This window comes from Crinia signifera, chromosome 2 (genome assembly GCF_055691185.1).
Source record: "Crinia signifera chromosome 2, ASM5569118v1, whole genome shotgun sequence".
Lineage (NCBI taxonomy): Eukaryota > Metazoa > Chordata > Amphibia > Anura > Myobatrachidae > Crinia > Crinia signifera.
Window position 1 is genome coordinate 190,925,944 of NC_139218.1, and position 14,807 is coordinate 190,940,750.

The 14,807-nt window shown below is 43.8% G+C and overlaps 1 protein-coding gene across 8 annotated transcripts in view; it reads right to left on the minus strand.

The window, feature by feature from the left end:
- Positions 1-14,807, minus strand: part of L3MBTL3 (L3MBTL histone methyl-lysine binding protein 3) — a 58,410-nt gene that overhangs the window by 21,323 nt on the left and 22,280 nt on the right. For all 8 annotated transcript variants that reach the window (XM_083173456.1, XM_083173455.1, XM_083173452.1 and 5 more), the window contains 4 exons: positions 12,522-12,690; positions 724-778; positions 448-536; positions 214-318 (listed from right to left, as the gene is read on the minus strand). In XM_083173456.1, the coding sequence (XP_083029582.1) occupies positions 214-318; positions 448-536; positions 724-778; positions 12,522-12,690 (418 nt within the window). The remainder of the gene's footprint in view (positions 1-213; positions 319-447; positions 537-723; positions 779-12,521; positions 12,691-14,807) is intronic.

Consider the following 14,807-nt stretch of genomic DNA (forward strand, 5'->3'; position numbering starts at 1 on the left):
CAACTATTTTGGACAGCTCATTATTTATTTTATGCAACAGAATACATATTACTCACAAGGTTCGGTTATCCTTTAAAAAAAAAAAAAAAAAGTTCTTTAAAAAAAGACTTTAAATGATAGGGTTAAAATAAACTGAAACCTGAAAACAGATGAGGGATTCTTCCACTGGACAATATAAAATGGCAACTAGCATGCAGAAAACTGATCACTCACCTCTACCACAGTCAGGACACAGTACAAGGATGGATGCTCTGGATCAATTCCTTCCAACTTTAAACCCACTTTAAAGCTGTTCCGTGACTGCGGAAAAGACTGATGCTGAAAGCAGAAAAAAGGGTGTGTGAAAGCGGAGCACTGAATATATGAATGGAAATAAACAGAACTATTTCTGTTGTAGATTGTAAAGCTGCACAATGCATTTGAATTAGAGGATTGCTATTTTGATACCTCTTTGAAGAGCTTGAGCGGGGCAGCATGCATCTTCTCCTCATCTAGGTAGGAGACCCAATTCCATAATTTTTTCTTAGGTAGTGGTGCTGGTGGATAAAAAAAAAATATATATATATACATATTTATATATATATATATATAAAAAAAACTACATTAGTAAAAATATATAATGTAGAATGAATTAAAATGTCAGAAGGATGAAACCACAAGGATAACTAATACACAGAAGAGGAGGGGGGCACAAACAAAAAACACTTTGTTCCACTACTGTACCTGATTTTACATGCTTGGAAGCTTTTCGACTCTTCTGGTGCCCTCTGAATTTATCCTATAAAAAATAATAAAATAAAAAGTTAAAGTAAAGTTGCATGGAAAAAAATTGTGTGCATGCAAGTTATATTTTTGGTGAAACTGCAATATATTGGCAATAATAGAAGAAGATCTGCAAAGCGTATGCCGGCTAACCTGCCGTGCGGGCGTCTTCCATGTTCTGTCTCTCCTGCTGTCTATGTGTGCGAGTTTGATTAGTCCTTTTCAGGACTCTAAAGGCCCATACACACTGTGCAGCTATGCCCAACATGTATGGACAGCGATGATTACTATCATCGCTGCGGGGAAAGCCGCTCAGTGCATACACACTGAGAGGCTTTCCCCCTGCCGGGCGCCGACGGAGGGGGGGGGGGGGGGGTATGGCATTGCATAGTGGAGTGCTATGCAAAGCCATCCTGAAAGCCGCTCATCTGCTGGTATAACCAGCAGATGAGCGACTTTCAGCTCAGAAGTGGCCCAGTGTGTATAATGTGTTGAAGTGTGCCATTACAATCAATTATTCACTTTGAATAACAAGATAAAACCCTTATATAAAGGAGGCAGATACATGGCGACCCCTCACGTGCATTTTAAATTGCACTGTATTCACTTTTGTTGATGTTATTTGTTGTTCGTCATATTTCGCAGTATTTAACATAGAACCAAATAAAATATATATTTAAAATAATTGTTTTCTTTACAACTGGTGCACCACACAGTGACAAACCACCTTCTCTCCTACTCTGAATATCATCTACCTTTGTCCGTGGTAGCACACCCCTGCAATCAGTAATTATATCTACAAACCTATCTAACAGGGGGCCACCTTATATATAATTACTGAGACTCTTGTTGTCTTGTGCGACAGACCCACAACTACAAGCTGGATAGCAGGAGAGCGTGTATTAACACACTCCCTATGCAGTCACAAATGAGATTTGTATGCATTGCAGTAACGCTATGAAGCGCTGCATGCCGCAACAACAAAACAGTAAGGTACTAATTTAAAACCATCACGAAATACAACCCAGTGAAGGAATAATAGGAACCCTTTAAGAGCCTTGCCACTTTTTAATCTGGTTTACTTGTTAGTCCATAGTTTAAGCATAATTAGTTTACAGCAATAAGCTGTAACCCTAACAGTTATACTGAGGAATGGCAGGGTCAAGCAATAGGGTGCTAACTAGAACCATGTGACTGGCAGAGATTTAGAGCAGGGGCGCAACTGTAGTCTATGCAAGGGACTATTGCAACGAGGTCTGGACTTTGTGGCGCATGGCAGGCAGATCGCGGACCCCTTTCTGGGTTTCCCCGGAACTCGCACAAAATGTGTTCTGGCCAGCCTGGATCAGAAGGTTCAAGAGATGTGCTGACTGTAAGCGGCGGACAAGGTTATCAGCAGAAGTCTGAACTGGAACCAGGAAGACTTCCAGGAGAGTCAGAGATGTCAGAAGTCAGAATACAACAATGCGGACTGGATATATTAAGGAGCTGTGCGACTTGTGGTACTTGCATCCCTGAGCTTTCTGGTTTAGGGGACTTTATACGAGTAGAGGAGTCTGGATTAGCTCACCCTGCCAGTTGACAGGGATTGGAGAATAACAGATCACATGATGGAGACCAATATGGCAGCTTCCATACTGCCGATTCAGCAGATATTGGATCATGGGTCACACTAGCCTCGCATGCAGCCTCCAGCAGCCATGTATGGCATTCCCATTACCACCAGGCTCAGACAGAGATGTTACCACCATCTTGCAGACCATGCGTCTATGGACACCTGCGTTGGAATCTCGGAAAGAGGCCGGACAGGTAAAAAGTGGGTCTAACTCTGGTGTCTTTTGGCGGCAGTTACAAAATGCACTGGCGATAATCTGAATTAGCTATGATTTAAGAGAACTCAATGATTTTCAGTATCCGCAGATCGTTCCCTACACTGTTACCTTAAAAATTATACAATTGTTTATGTTCTCTTGTAATCAGTTGATATCCCAAGCCATTCTTTACCGAAAATAGTGAACAGCTGTTTAACACAAGCAAGCTAATACATAGGTGTAATTTACTTAGCCGAAGTCATTTACTGTGGGCCAAATGATCCCCCGGGACTATTCACTTAGCAGCGATTGCAGCCCACAGGTTGGAGTTAACAGTAATTTCTTTACAGGCCTGACAAAATTCAAAAAGAATTTCATGATAAATAGCATCTCTCCCCTCCACCAGCGGATATGGTTTGGCTAATGAAGGGAGAGGAGCTGGCCTGGCTCATTCAGCCTCTGCTCTTCCCTTATCCTATCCCTCTCTGATGCTGCTGGGGATCAACGTCACTGGAGACCCGCGCCGCTGACGGGACCCACATAGTGCTGCTGAGATCTGCCACTGAGGTCCAGGCATCAATGTGGAGACCTGCTGCAGGGTGCTACTGCTGGAGGTAACAAGCGCAGTTTATACTGTAGGGGAAGGGGGTGTGTTCAACTGTAATGAGCGGGTGGGGTGGATCAGGAGGGCATAAACTGATTATTTTCTCAATAGTGTCAACACATATCCATTCTCTTTCTTCTCTTTTTTACCCCCTCTGTGTTGCACTCTCTCCCTCCCCAGCCAACTCTTTCCTGTTTTCTCTCTCCCCTGTAAGGGGCTTATTTATTAAAGGAACGCATTTACAATGCAATTTGGGTGGAATATTACCACCCAGGATTGTATTGTATTGTAATATTTGCATGGGTATAGGGTGCCAATAGGAGCACGTACATGCAATGCTTTCAGTCAGGTGCTGGGGGGATCTGCACATGCAGGGTCAGTGCTGACCCCCCTGGCGATCATACTGCCCCGGTGGGGAGGCCCTGTCAAGATTCTACTATGGGGCCCAAAAAGTTCTAGTGACGCCCCAGATTTCATGTGTTGTGTTTACACATACCTCAAGATACATCATTGGGTACTTGTGTACTAGCACGGCGCCCACGATATTTGGTCGCACAACTTTTAATCGCATTGCATGGCATACACCAGATGCACTGCGATGCGATTTAAAATTGTATAAGCCCCCTATACGATGTTTAATTGTATAAGCACCCTAATTCGGGCTTACAATGTTAAATGCACCCTCACCCCACCCCCACTATGAACGTGAATCCGAAGCGTGGCGAGCGTAGCGAGCCCGCGAGGGGCGGCGGTACGCGTCCTCCGACCTTTTCATACCCCCACCATCCACGTCGGTGTGGAGTTGATTTTATATAGTGTGGCGAGCGCATCGAGCCACCAAGCCCGAAGCGTGGCGAGCGCAGCGAGCCCCGCAAGGGGACGCGTAATACCTGTGAAGTAATGCGCGTCCGCTCGCCATGCTTCGGGCTCGGTGGCTCGCCACACTATATAAAATCAACTCCAAGCCGACGTGGATAGTGGGGGTATGAAAAGGTCGGAGGACGCGTACCGCCGCCCCTCACGGGCTTGCTGCGCGCGCCACGCTTCGGGTTCACGTTCAAAGTGGGGGTGCATTTAACATTGTAAGCCCCCATTAGGGTGCTTATACAATTTAACATTACATCGCATTGTATGCCATATACAATGGTATACAATTTTAAATTGTATACCATCGGGTGCAAATCGCGTTGCATCGCATGCCTTATGGTCTGCGATGCGATGGGCACCGTAATAGTACACAAGTACCCATCATTAAACTATACAACTATTCCAAAATACGGAATAATGCGTTATTCAAAATGCTTTTGGTACCGAGTATTTTGGATAAGGGGAACTCAATCTGTAGAATATTCTATAATTAATAATTTATTTTTACACAAGGTACCTTTTTATCTATTCACATAATAACCTATTTTGTTTACTTTATTTTTTTCATATCCGTCCTGGAACTTTGGAATCCCCTTGTATTCCACTGCCTACAGTCCACCAAACCAAGCTTCAATTTATTATTATCACTTCCAAAATGTTTTCCACCCAGGAATTCTGTGCGTTTACTGGAAAGGTGAAAATCACTTGGAGCGACTGGCTGCTTTGGTGTGTGAAAACGGGGGGCGTGACCACGGAATGTAGGGAGTAGGACGTGTTCGTTACTCTCTCCCGCTCCAAGATGTAAAGAAGGTATCCTGAGCACTTCTCCCTACCTCTGATAACGGAGTATACATGCCAGAAAAGTGAAGGCGGCAGGAGTCAACTTCTGGAAGACTGAGCCGGCATACAGCGACGCCGCTTGGGAGACTGGTGGAAAGCCCCGCGAGACCTGAGAGCCCGGCGCAGCCTGGTGACGTACGAGGGGACGAGACAGGCGGGCGCGGCGTGCAGGAAGCAACGCCAGCCGGCCGAAAGTACACCGTGGAGAAGGGGAGGCTGGGGGACGAAATACCACAACGGTGACCCTGAGTGCCCGAACGGAGCTCCAGTGTACAGACGCCTAAGAGGTCGAGCAGCGGAGACGAAAGGAGCCGGAAGCTCAGATACTTGCATCGCATACCCGGCAGGGGGGACCTTGACCAGCATCAGCTGGGGAGAAGAGACAAGCGGGTCGTGAGAGGACCCAAAGACGGAGACCAAGGGACCGGCTGGGAGGAGGCAACGGAGTCCAGTGGCAGGGCTCCGGATCACTGGCGGGGAGGCAGCCATCGGAAAACGAAGCGGGTGAGCCTGCAAATGAAGGTACCACTCCAAATATAAATAGGGGTTAACTAAGACTGTCGAGCTGTACATTGATAATTGCAGGTTCCCATTTTTGAGCTTAGAGGCGTTTGTGTTCTGGATATTTATAAAATAAGGAAGTGAATTGAACTGTCCTGGTGTATGCTGCATTGCACAGGGGGGACCAGAGTACCAGGGGAGTAAGGAACAAAGGAGGGGTACCAGGATCGAGGACCCTAAGGGGAGAGTCGGTTGATCAGTGAATACAGGGTGTACCCTGACCATTATCTGGCCAAGACAATACCCAGCATAATGGGGAAATCAAAGGACACCACTGCGGCAAATAAACTAGCTAAATTTGCCAGAACCCCAGCCACCCCAACACCATCTGCAGCTAAAAATGATGGAACCCCCCCACTACCCCCCCAGAGAACGCAGAGAATACATTAGAGCCTGCCTCCATTTAGAAAGTATTAGATGCATTATCGGCCAGTGAGGGTCGTTTAACAATCAAGATTGGGAAAATTCAGGAGGATCTCGACGTTATACGCCTCTCAGTTCAAAAAGTAAAGGAGCGGACTACTGAAGTGGAAAAAAGGACCTCAGAGTTAGAAGATATAGTAACCCCAATGGTGAAGAATATGGAGAGTATGAGGGTACATGTGAAGAGCATGGACAGTAAACTAACTGACATTGAGGGGCGCCTAAGGCGTAATAATCTTAGATTTCTGGGATTTCCAGAGCATTCGGAAGGGTCCAACCCGGAGCAGTTTCTTCAGAAATGGCTGATAGAGATTTTTGGGAGGGAAGCGTTCTCTAATTTTTTTACAATCGAAAGGGCCCATAGGGTTCCTATGAGGCCGTTGCCTCCAGGGGCGCCAGACCGAACCCTAATTGCTAAAATGTTGTACTACCCAGATAGAGACCTAATACTACGCCTAAGTCGTGAGAAAGGACCTCTGATGTGGGACAATAAAAAAATCTCTGTGTTCCCTGACTACGCCCAAGGGGTTCAAAGGGACAGGGCACAATATGTGCCAGTGAAGAGGAGATTAAGAGAACTGCATCTTGATTACGCAATGATATTCCCAGCTAAGCTGAGAATGGTATCCGAGGGGAAGACCCATGTATTCTTGAGCCCTAAAGACGCCTCAGACTGGCTGGATAGGAACTTCCCGGCAAGCCAGGCAATGGGCACTGCTTGAAAGCAAAACGTGCTTCTCTAACTGCCTTCATTAACTATATTTTCCTCTGAGGAGGGATGGTCGATGTTTTTGGTATTTTTTTTATTCTTTTGCAAGTATTTTTGGAATTAATTTTTCCCTTTTCTCGGACATTTTTTCTTGTTTGCTTGTTTTCCTTTTTTTTTACCATTGCGATATGTGAATTCTAACAGGGCAATGTTGCATATACCCATGTAATATAAATGCATGACGAGTGTTGGCAGGAGATGGGCATACGCCAAATTAAATATTCCGACAGGAGGAAGGGGAGAGTTGATATGGGAGCGGGAGAGAGGCCTTACTGGGTGGTCATGAAATTTGATGCCCCAAGGCTAGCCCAAGTAGGGTATGCCTGGAGGAGGGAGAGGGGAGGGGGGGTTAGGGATAGGCATGTCAGGAGATGGGGCAGGCATGCAGGGAGGGGGGAGGGGGGGAAGGGGGGGAGGATTGGGAGCAAGTTTACCACCCAGGGTGCAGGTACGGTGCAGGACCAAGTAGAGGGATGCTTCCCCTTGTTTATGGTTAATATGCTTAAAAAAATGGAATGGGGCTGCTGAAATATAGTATCCTTTCGTGGAACGTGAGGGGACTTAATAACAGGATAAAAAGGGCTCTGGTTTTGAGGGAATTGCATAAATATGCTGTAGATATTATATGCCTCCAGGAGACCCACCTGGAGGGGGGTAGAGTTTTAGCGTTAAAAAAAGCATGGATTGGGTGGACGTTCCACTCCACCTTTACCTCGGCCTCCAGAGGGGTCTCTGTGTTGGTGAGAAAGGGGATCCCCTTTGCAGTTGAGTCAACCTCAGTAGACCCAAATGGGAAATATGTATTTTTGAAATGTAGGCTGGATACGTTTGTGTTTTTGCTGATGACGGTGTATATCCCCCCGCCATTCAACTATGTGGTCCTAAAGAAAGTTGCTGAATTTATGGCCCTGTCTCCAGAGACACCAGCTCTGGTAATAGGGGACTTCAATAACGTATTGGACCCACGGTTGGATAGATGGGGATCTAAGAGTCAGGGGAATATGGGTCAAAAATCCGGTTTTTCTTTAATGATAGAGGAGATGGGACTGAGAGATGTCTGGAGAAGGGACCACCCAGATGTACTTGAATATTCTTGCTTCTCTGGGACACATGAGACGTTTTCTAGGCTGGATATGGCCCTGGCTACTGAGGATTGTCTGCTGAAGGTGTGTGGGGCAGCCTACAGAGCCAGGGGCATATCCGACCACTCCCCCCTGGAGGTCTCCCTAGTTCCTGGAGGGCAAAAGGGATTTATATACTGGAAGCTGAATACAAACTGGCTGTCCAAATTAGCTCCGGGGGTAGGATTGGAAGAACAGTGGGAAGAGTTTTTAAAAGTGAATGAGGGCTCGGCGCCAGCAGAAACAATATGGGACGCATTCAAAGCTGGCATCCGGGGATCACTAATTAAAAAAATTGCGTGCCTAAAAGCATCTTATAGGCAAGAAGAACAGAAGCTAGAGAATGTATGTATAAGATTAGAGAAGAGGTATATAGAGGAGGGTTCCCACAGTAGTAAAGAGGAGTGGTTGGCGGCTCAGGCAGCTTGGAATAAGAAGCTTAAGGAAAAAGCGATGCTGGGTGAAGTGTTTAAACAACACCATAGATACACAGAAGGGGATAGACCCGGAAGCTATTTGGCAAATATCGTAAAGGCAGAACAACCACCCAATATAGTCCTGGAGATACAGGATGAGGGAGGTAGGGTGTTGAACACAACCCCCAGCATCGTACAGAGTTTTGCCCAGTATTATCAGAATCTGTACGAGGCAAAGTCGGCAAATTCAACTGAGGAGATACAAAAATATCTAGCACAGATAACTCCCCCTAACCTGTCGGAAAGAATAAAAAACAGTCTTGACGCACCATTTACTCTTCAAGAGATTAATAATGCAATAAAAACAATCCCTAGTGGAAAAGCCCCAGGGACAGATGGTATCCCCCAAGAACTATATAAGCTTTACTCCCAGTTTTTTTCCCCAAAATTGTTAGAGCTTTTTAATAAGGTGTATGTGGATGGGATAATTCCTCCTTCCATGTCCGAAGCATTAATAATAAATCTGTTAAAGAAAGATAAAGATCCAAGGATGAGAGAATCATATAGGCCCATATCCTTATTGACTAATGACGTAAAAATATTGGCCAAGCTTCTGTCTACTCGTCTGAACAACGCCTTGGGGGGAATAATTCATAGTGACCAGACTGGATTTATACCTGGTAGGTCATCTGCCACAAATTTAAGAAGGCTGTTTTGCCACTTACAAAGTAAACATGGGGAGTACGAGGCGCCAGCGGTGGTCTCATTAGACGCCGCTAAAGCATTTGACACCGTGGAATGGGAGTACCTCTGGAGGGCGTTGGAGTGGATAGGAGTTGGGCCAGTATTCATAAACTGGGTCAAACTGCTTTATTCGAATCCTAAAGCACGAGTAATGATAAACAATTACATATCCCCTAGTTTTCCTATAAAAAGAGGCACCCGCCAGGGCTGCCCGCTGTCGCCAGCACTTTTTGCGATAGCAATGGAACCGCTGGCTTGTGTAATTAGGTCGACTGAAAAGCTTAGAGGGCTTCGGGTAGGAGGGAAGGAAGATCGTATAGCGCTATACGCAGATGATGTTTTACTTTTTCTTGAAAATTATGTATCAGATATGCCGGAGTTACTGGAGATAGTAGATCAGTTTGGAGCTTTTTCGGGGTTAAAGATAAATTGGAGCAAATCATGTATACTACCTTTGAGGGACATGGCAGGGACAACGAGGGCAGCGAACAACCCATTAAAAATCGTGGAGAAATTCCAGTATTTGGGAATTATGATAACTAATAAAGCGGAGGAGTTTGAGGCCCTGAATATCACCCCATTGATAAATTATATCAAAACTAAAATTGTGTCGTGGGAAAGGCTGCCAATGACCGTGACTGGGAGGGTTAACCTTGTAAAAATGGTAGTACAACCAAAAATACTTTATGTTTTACAACATGCTCCAATTTATCTTCCCCGAAAAATATTCCGAATGCTGGAAGGGCTTATATCATCCCTAATATGGAATAAGAAAAGGGTCCGAATAAAGCAGAGCAACCTGACAAGGCCTAAGGCAGAAGGGGGGTTAGCTTTACCGGACTTCTGGCTGTATTACCTTGCGACCCAGATGGCCTTTTTGAACTCATGGATAAAAACAGGACAGGACTCGGAATTAATACAAGCCTTGGTAGAGACAGTGTCCCCGGGGCATTCCCCGCTGCATCTGTTACTGTCTGGCAACAAAAAACGTTAATGGCCCCCTATAATTAAGCAGGCGATAGAGGTATGGAAACAGGCCGAAAGAATTTTGGGCAGTAGTGGAATGGACCCCGAGACACCTCTCCACAATACTCGATATTTAAGCGAATTAGGAGCACTGCAGGTAGATAAGGTATGGGGGGAGGTAGGCCTTGTGGAAATTGGGCAGTTATACGACGGGGCGGGATTTAGGACCTTTTTGTCATTAAAGGAGGAGTTCAACTTGGTAAATAGCTTTAAATATCGTTATTTTCAGCTGAGGCATGCCCTGGGAACGCAATTCAGAATAGGACACCCTATATTGGAGGAGTCATTGAATAAGGGATTCCTTAAAAAAACCCAGCCCCGCCATATGATTGCTCAGTGCTACAAACACCTTTTACAAGAATTAAAGGGAGATAACTTGGGGGCATTGTGCAATAAATGGGAGTTAGACCTGGGGGAAATAAAGGTGGATGAGTGGAAGGAAGCGCTGTCCAATGTACAGAGAGCAACAGGGCAGGCCAAATTTCAGCAGGTCCAATTGTATATAATTTATAGATCATACTTGACACCAGAACGTATATATAAGTTCGGGGGTAGGGGTGACAAGACCTGTCCAAAGTGTAAAAGTAGGGACGGAACTTTTTATCATTTATTATGGGAATGCCCTATGGTGGAGAGATTTTGGGCCCAGGTTATTAGGACCCTCGAGAGGTTGGGTGTCCCACAGAGTGTATGCACCTCCAAAATGTGTTTACTGGCGATTAAGGGTGAACATGTTATGCAAAGGAACCTATGGATCTTGGTGATAAATCTTTGTACACTAGCTAAAATATGTATAGCGAGAAAATGGATGGCAGAAGGGGGACCGGAGCCCGCAGAGTGGGTTCCTCTTGTAGATAGCACAATGGAACATGAAAAATATAGGCATATAGCTAGGAGGACAGAAGGAAAGTTCCACGAAATATGGGACAGATGGAGTAATTTAAGATAAATAAATTATCCCAAGGTGGAAGCAATTTTCATCAGATAAAATTGAAGGATCCTGCAGGAGGGGACCTGGACTCGGGAGGGTAGAGTAAACTTGCGGGGTTTTAGAAGTATGTGGGTGTTAGGGGAGGGAATGGGAGATGGGGGGAGTGGAGTACGGACAGTAGGAAGAAGGGCGGTGCATGGAGGGCATGGGCAACCGGCTCAGGAAAAAGTACACAAAACACAATTTTTTATTTTTTTTATTTTGACTGTTAGGTGTATTAGAGTAAGCACTGTATTAGATAGGAAGGTCGTATGGAATATAAGGAGAGCACGGCATCACAATATGGAGGGGGGATAAGGTATAAGGGACAACATAGTAATAGGCAAATAGAATGGGGTAGGTAAGGGAATTAGTATACACTATACACATAAGGGGGGGAGGGAGGGAAGGGAGGAAGAATGGGGGAAACCCCTCTGAAATGAGAACTTAGAGTAAAACATTAGGGGAAATGGGCCTAAGGGATTAATATAATTTAAGGGTTAGTAGAACACTTAAACACAGGGGGTACACGGAGAACCGGAAACTTCATGCCAGACTCCATGTTGAGACGCCCGACTCCCTCTAAACTTGACGGTGCAACTGTTATGTTAATGGTAGAACAAGTGCTTTATGTAATACGGATTTGTATGGGGGGGAGGGTGAAATGAATGAATACTGTATGGAATGAAAAAAATGTGAAATAAAAAAAGTTATGGAAATTAAAAAAAGAAAATCACTTGGAGCAAGGACTAGACTACAGGGTGGATGATTAAAAACCTCCAGCCCATACTTCTTCTTTAAGTTTCAAATGAAATGTCAGCAGGTCTCACTTTCTTAACATTGAAGAATCAAATACAAATCCTCACAGTTGGTGAGCCATCAGATCATGCATTGGGGAGTGACCTGTGTGGGGGGGGGGGGATTATCTCCTGGGTTCAACTATTTATATTTATCCCTTTTTGTAGGCTACACTGATAATAGAGTGCAAGCCAACTTCATTTATCAATATTTATACTATGTGTTGGATAGGCTAAGGGGAAATAACGGGGGGGGGGGGGGGGGGGGGAGGCAATTCGAGCTCAGAGCATCCTCATAAACAGCAACAGCACTCACCAGATTGGGAAGTCCCGGTGCTCTCCGTGCTGCCATCACTCGCCTGGGTGAGCTTACACCCTATGCCACTGTGCGCCAGCACGTGGGGTAACTATCCCCTACGTGCATACCTAATGAGTACAGTGCATATTTAATGAGCGGGTCCCCGTCCTCTGCATACATATGCAGGGGGCAGGGACCCGCTCATTAAATATGCACTGCGTTGGGTCCCACTCATTAGATGTGCATGGAGCGGACCAATAGTGCTCACTGCTGCCTGGGTACCGTTTCAGACCCGTTCACACTGCAAAAACAACGGGTTTTTACCGTTTCCAAATACCATTTTTTTGGGAAACGGTAAATTCACCCTGCAACATTCAGACCGCACATATAACGTTTAACGGTTAAAAAAACAGCAAAATACCGGCTTCTAAGTGCGGTCTGAAAGGGGCAGTTAGAAGACTCAGGAAGGTTATGGACAAAGATTTGGATTCAGAAGAAAGTTTGGCCTTTACCTCATCTTCCTCAATAGTCTCCTCTTCATCCCCAGAGTCCATGAGAAGCTTCCTCTTTTTTCGCAGCCTCTGAGGACGCTCATTTTCTGTAGTGATCACAGGGCCTGTGGTCACAGTAGGGGGAGACTGTGTAGTTGTCTGCGCTTCTATCAAGGGAGCTACTTTCTCACTGCAAGACAAAAATGATATATTATTGTATCTAACCTGCTCAATAAAATAATAATAATAAGCAGTTTATTTGTATGCATGAATACACCACTACATTTATTGAACATGTCATTGACTAGCTATTTACATGAAATAATTCGATTTTTTGCTCCTCAAAATGTTCAATGTTTACTTTGGAGGAGTCTTTACTCAATTAGGATATTCCATGGCAGCTTAAATTTTAGGCTAGGCAGAGACAAATAAAATACAAAATCCCCCAGCGAAAGTAAAACCAGAACCTCATCTTCCACTTTACAATTTATGTACAGTATGTATGAAACTTTTGACTAAAGTATTTGGTAACTTTGTAGTATGATCTAGCTAAATGCACTGTATTTGTGCTTTATGTCCTGTTCATTTTGCTTTTGGTTTATTTTTTTTCGTGTTTTCTGTATATGTGTGTCTCATTGGTTTATTCCAGTGTGTATGTGTATTAATTGTATTGTTAATGTAACTGACAACATTGCTGCTGCTTCGTAATGATGTTTCTCTCATTTGTGTTAAATCATATATGGTCATACTGATTATGTATGACCGCAAGTTAGGTTGTTTTGTTGCCAGACAATGCACTCCGGGAGCATGTGATGTCACATGTGGGCGTCCACTTCTGGGCACCGCTGCGCTGGATTGTTCATGGGTGCACAGGTGCTGGAGGGTTGATAAGGAGAGTTGGCTTAAAGTCTTTTTTGTACCCCGGTGATGAAAAAATAAAGATTTCTTGAAACGTTGGACTGCATGCTGCCTTCTGAGTGAATTCTATTTGCCCTGAGTGCCGCCGATATTTGAGAAACCTCTATGCCAAGGGACTTTATGGATGGCACGGCCACATTATTGTTTGATATGTGAGTGTATGTATGTATGTATGTATGTATGTATGTATGTATGTATGTATGTATGTATGTATGTATGTGTATATATATATATATATATATATATATATATATATATATATATATATATATATATATATATATATATATATATACATACACACACACACATACACATATATATATACACATACATATATATATATATATATATATATATATATATACACATACACAAACGATAGTAGAGTGCACTCAAATGTACCACTTAGAATATAACATGGGCCATATATAGGGCTACACGAAAACATTATTTTAAAGAATGAGAATTGATCCAATCTTCACAGCTGAATATAACATAGTAACATTGTAATTAAGGCTGAAAAAAAGACTTTAGTCCATCGAGTTCAACCTATCCAACTTGTAACTACTGACTTGAGTAAGTCATACTGTATCTATAGGATTCCCTTAGTGGCCAAAAATGTATCAAGGTCTGATTTAAATTCAATACAAGTAGTTGCTGTAACCACCCCCACTGGCAAGAAGCTCCAGAATTTTTACTGCTCTAATGCTGAAGAATCCTCTTCCTAATTCTGTACGGAATCATCTCCTAACTCCATATAATTCCCAATCCTGTATTTGAACATACTAATAACATTAGTAAACATATATTAAGCTTGGTTATCCTATCTCTGTATTCTAGTGATTCAAGACCTTTTACTAGCTTAGTCGTCCCTCTCTGTACCTGTTCCAGTTCATTTATGTCCCTTTTAAGGTGCGGTGATGATAATCGATGTTAAATGTTTTGAATGATCAGGTTGATAACAATGACAATTCCCTGCGCGTTTTGCCTATACAGACTTCATCAGGAGCTTTATCAATTTTTAATAAATTGACATCATGTGCAAAAATATGGATAAACTGGTAAAAGATTCCATCGTATATTAGGAATTCGTAAAGAAATTGTAATTCAGTAACAAATATAATATATCCTTTTTAAGTGGCTTTGGAAGGCAAAGGACCAGGGGTGTGATCCCTCCGAGTGTCCCCTACCAAAGTCTATATATTATAGATCTCCATTTCAAGGTTTACAAATTTCCATTCTACATCAAATTGTGTTTCAATTTTATACTATTATATGAACAGTTCTTGTTCCCTCTAACATTGTAATGGCACAGAGAATTTACTGTGTGAGCGTGCAAGTGACTCACTTATTTGCTTTCACATACATCCCACATAAAGGTCTTGC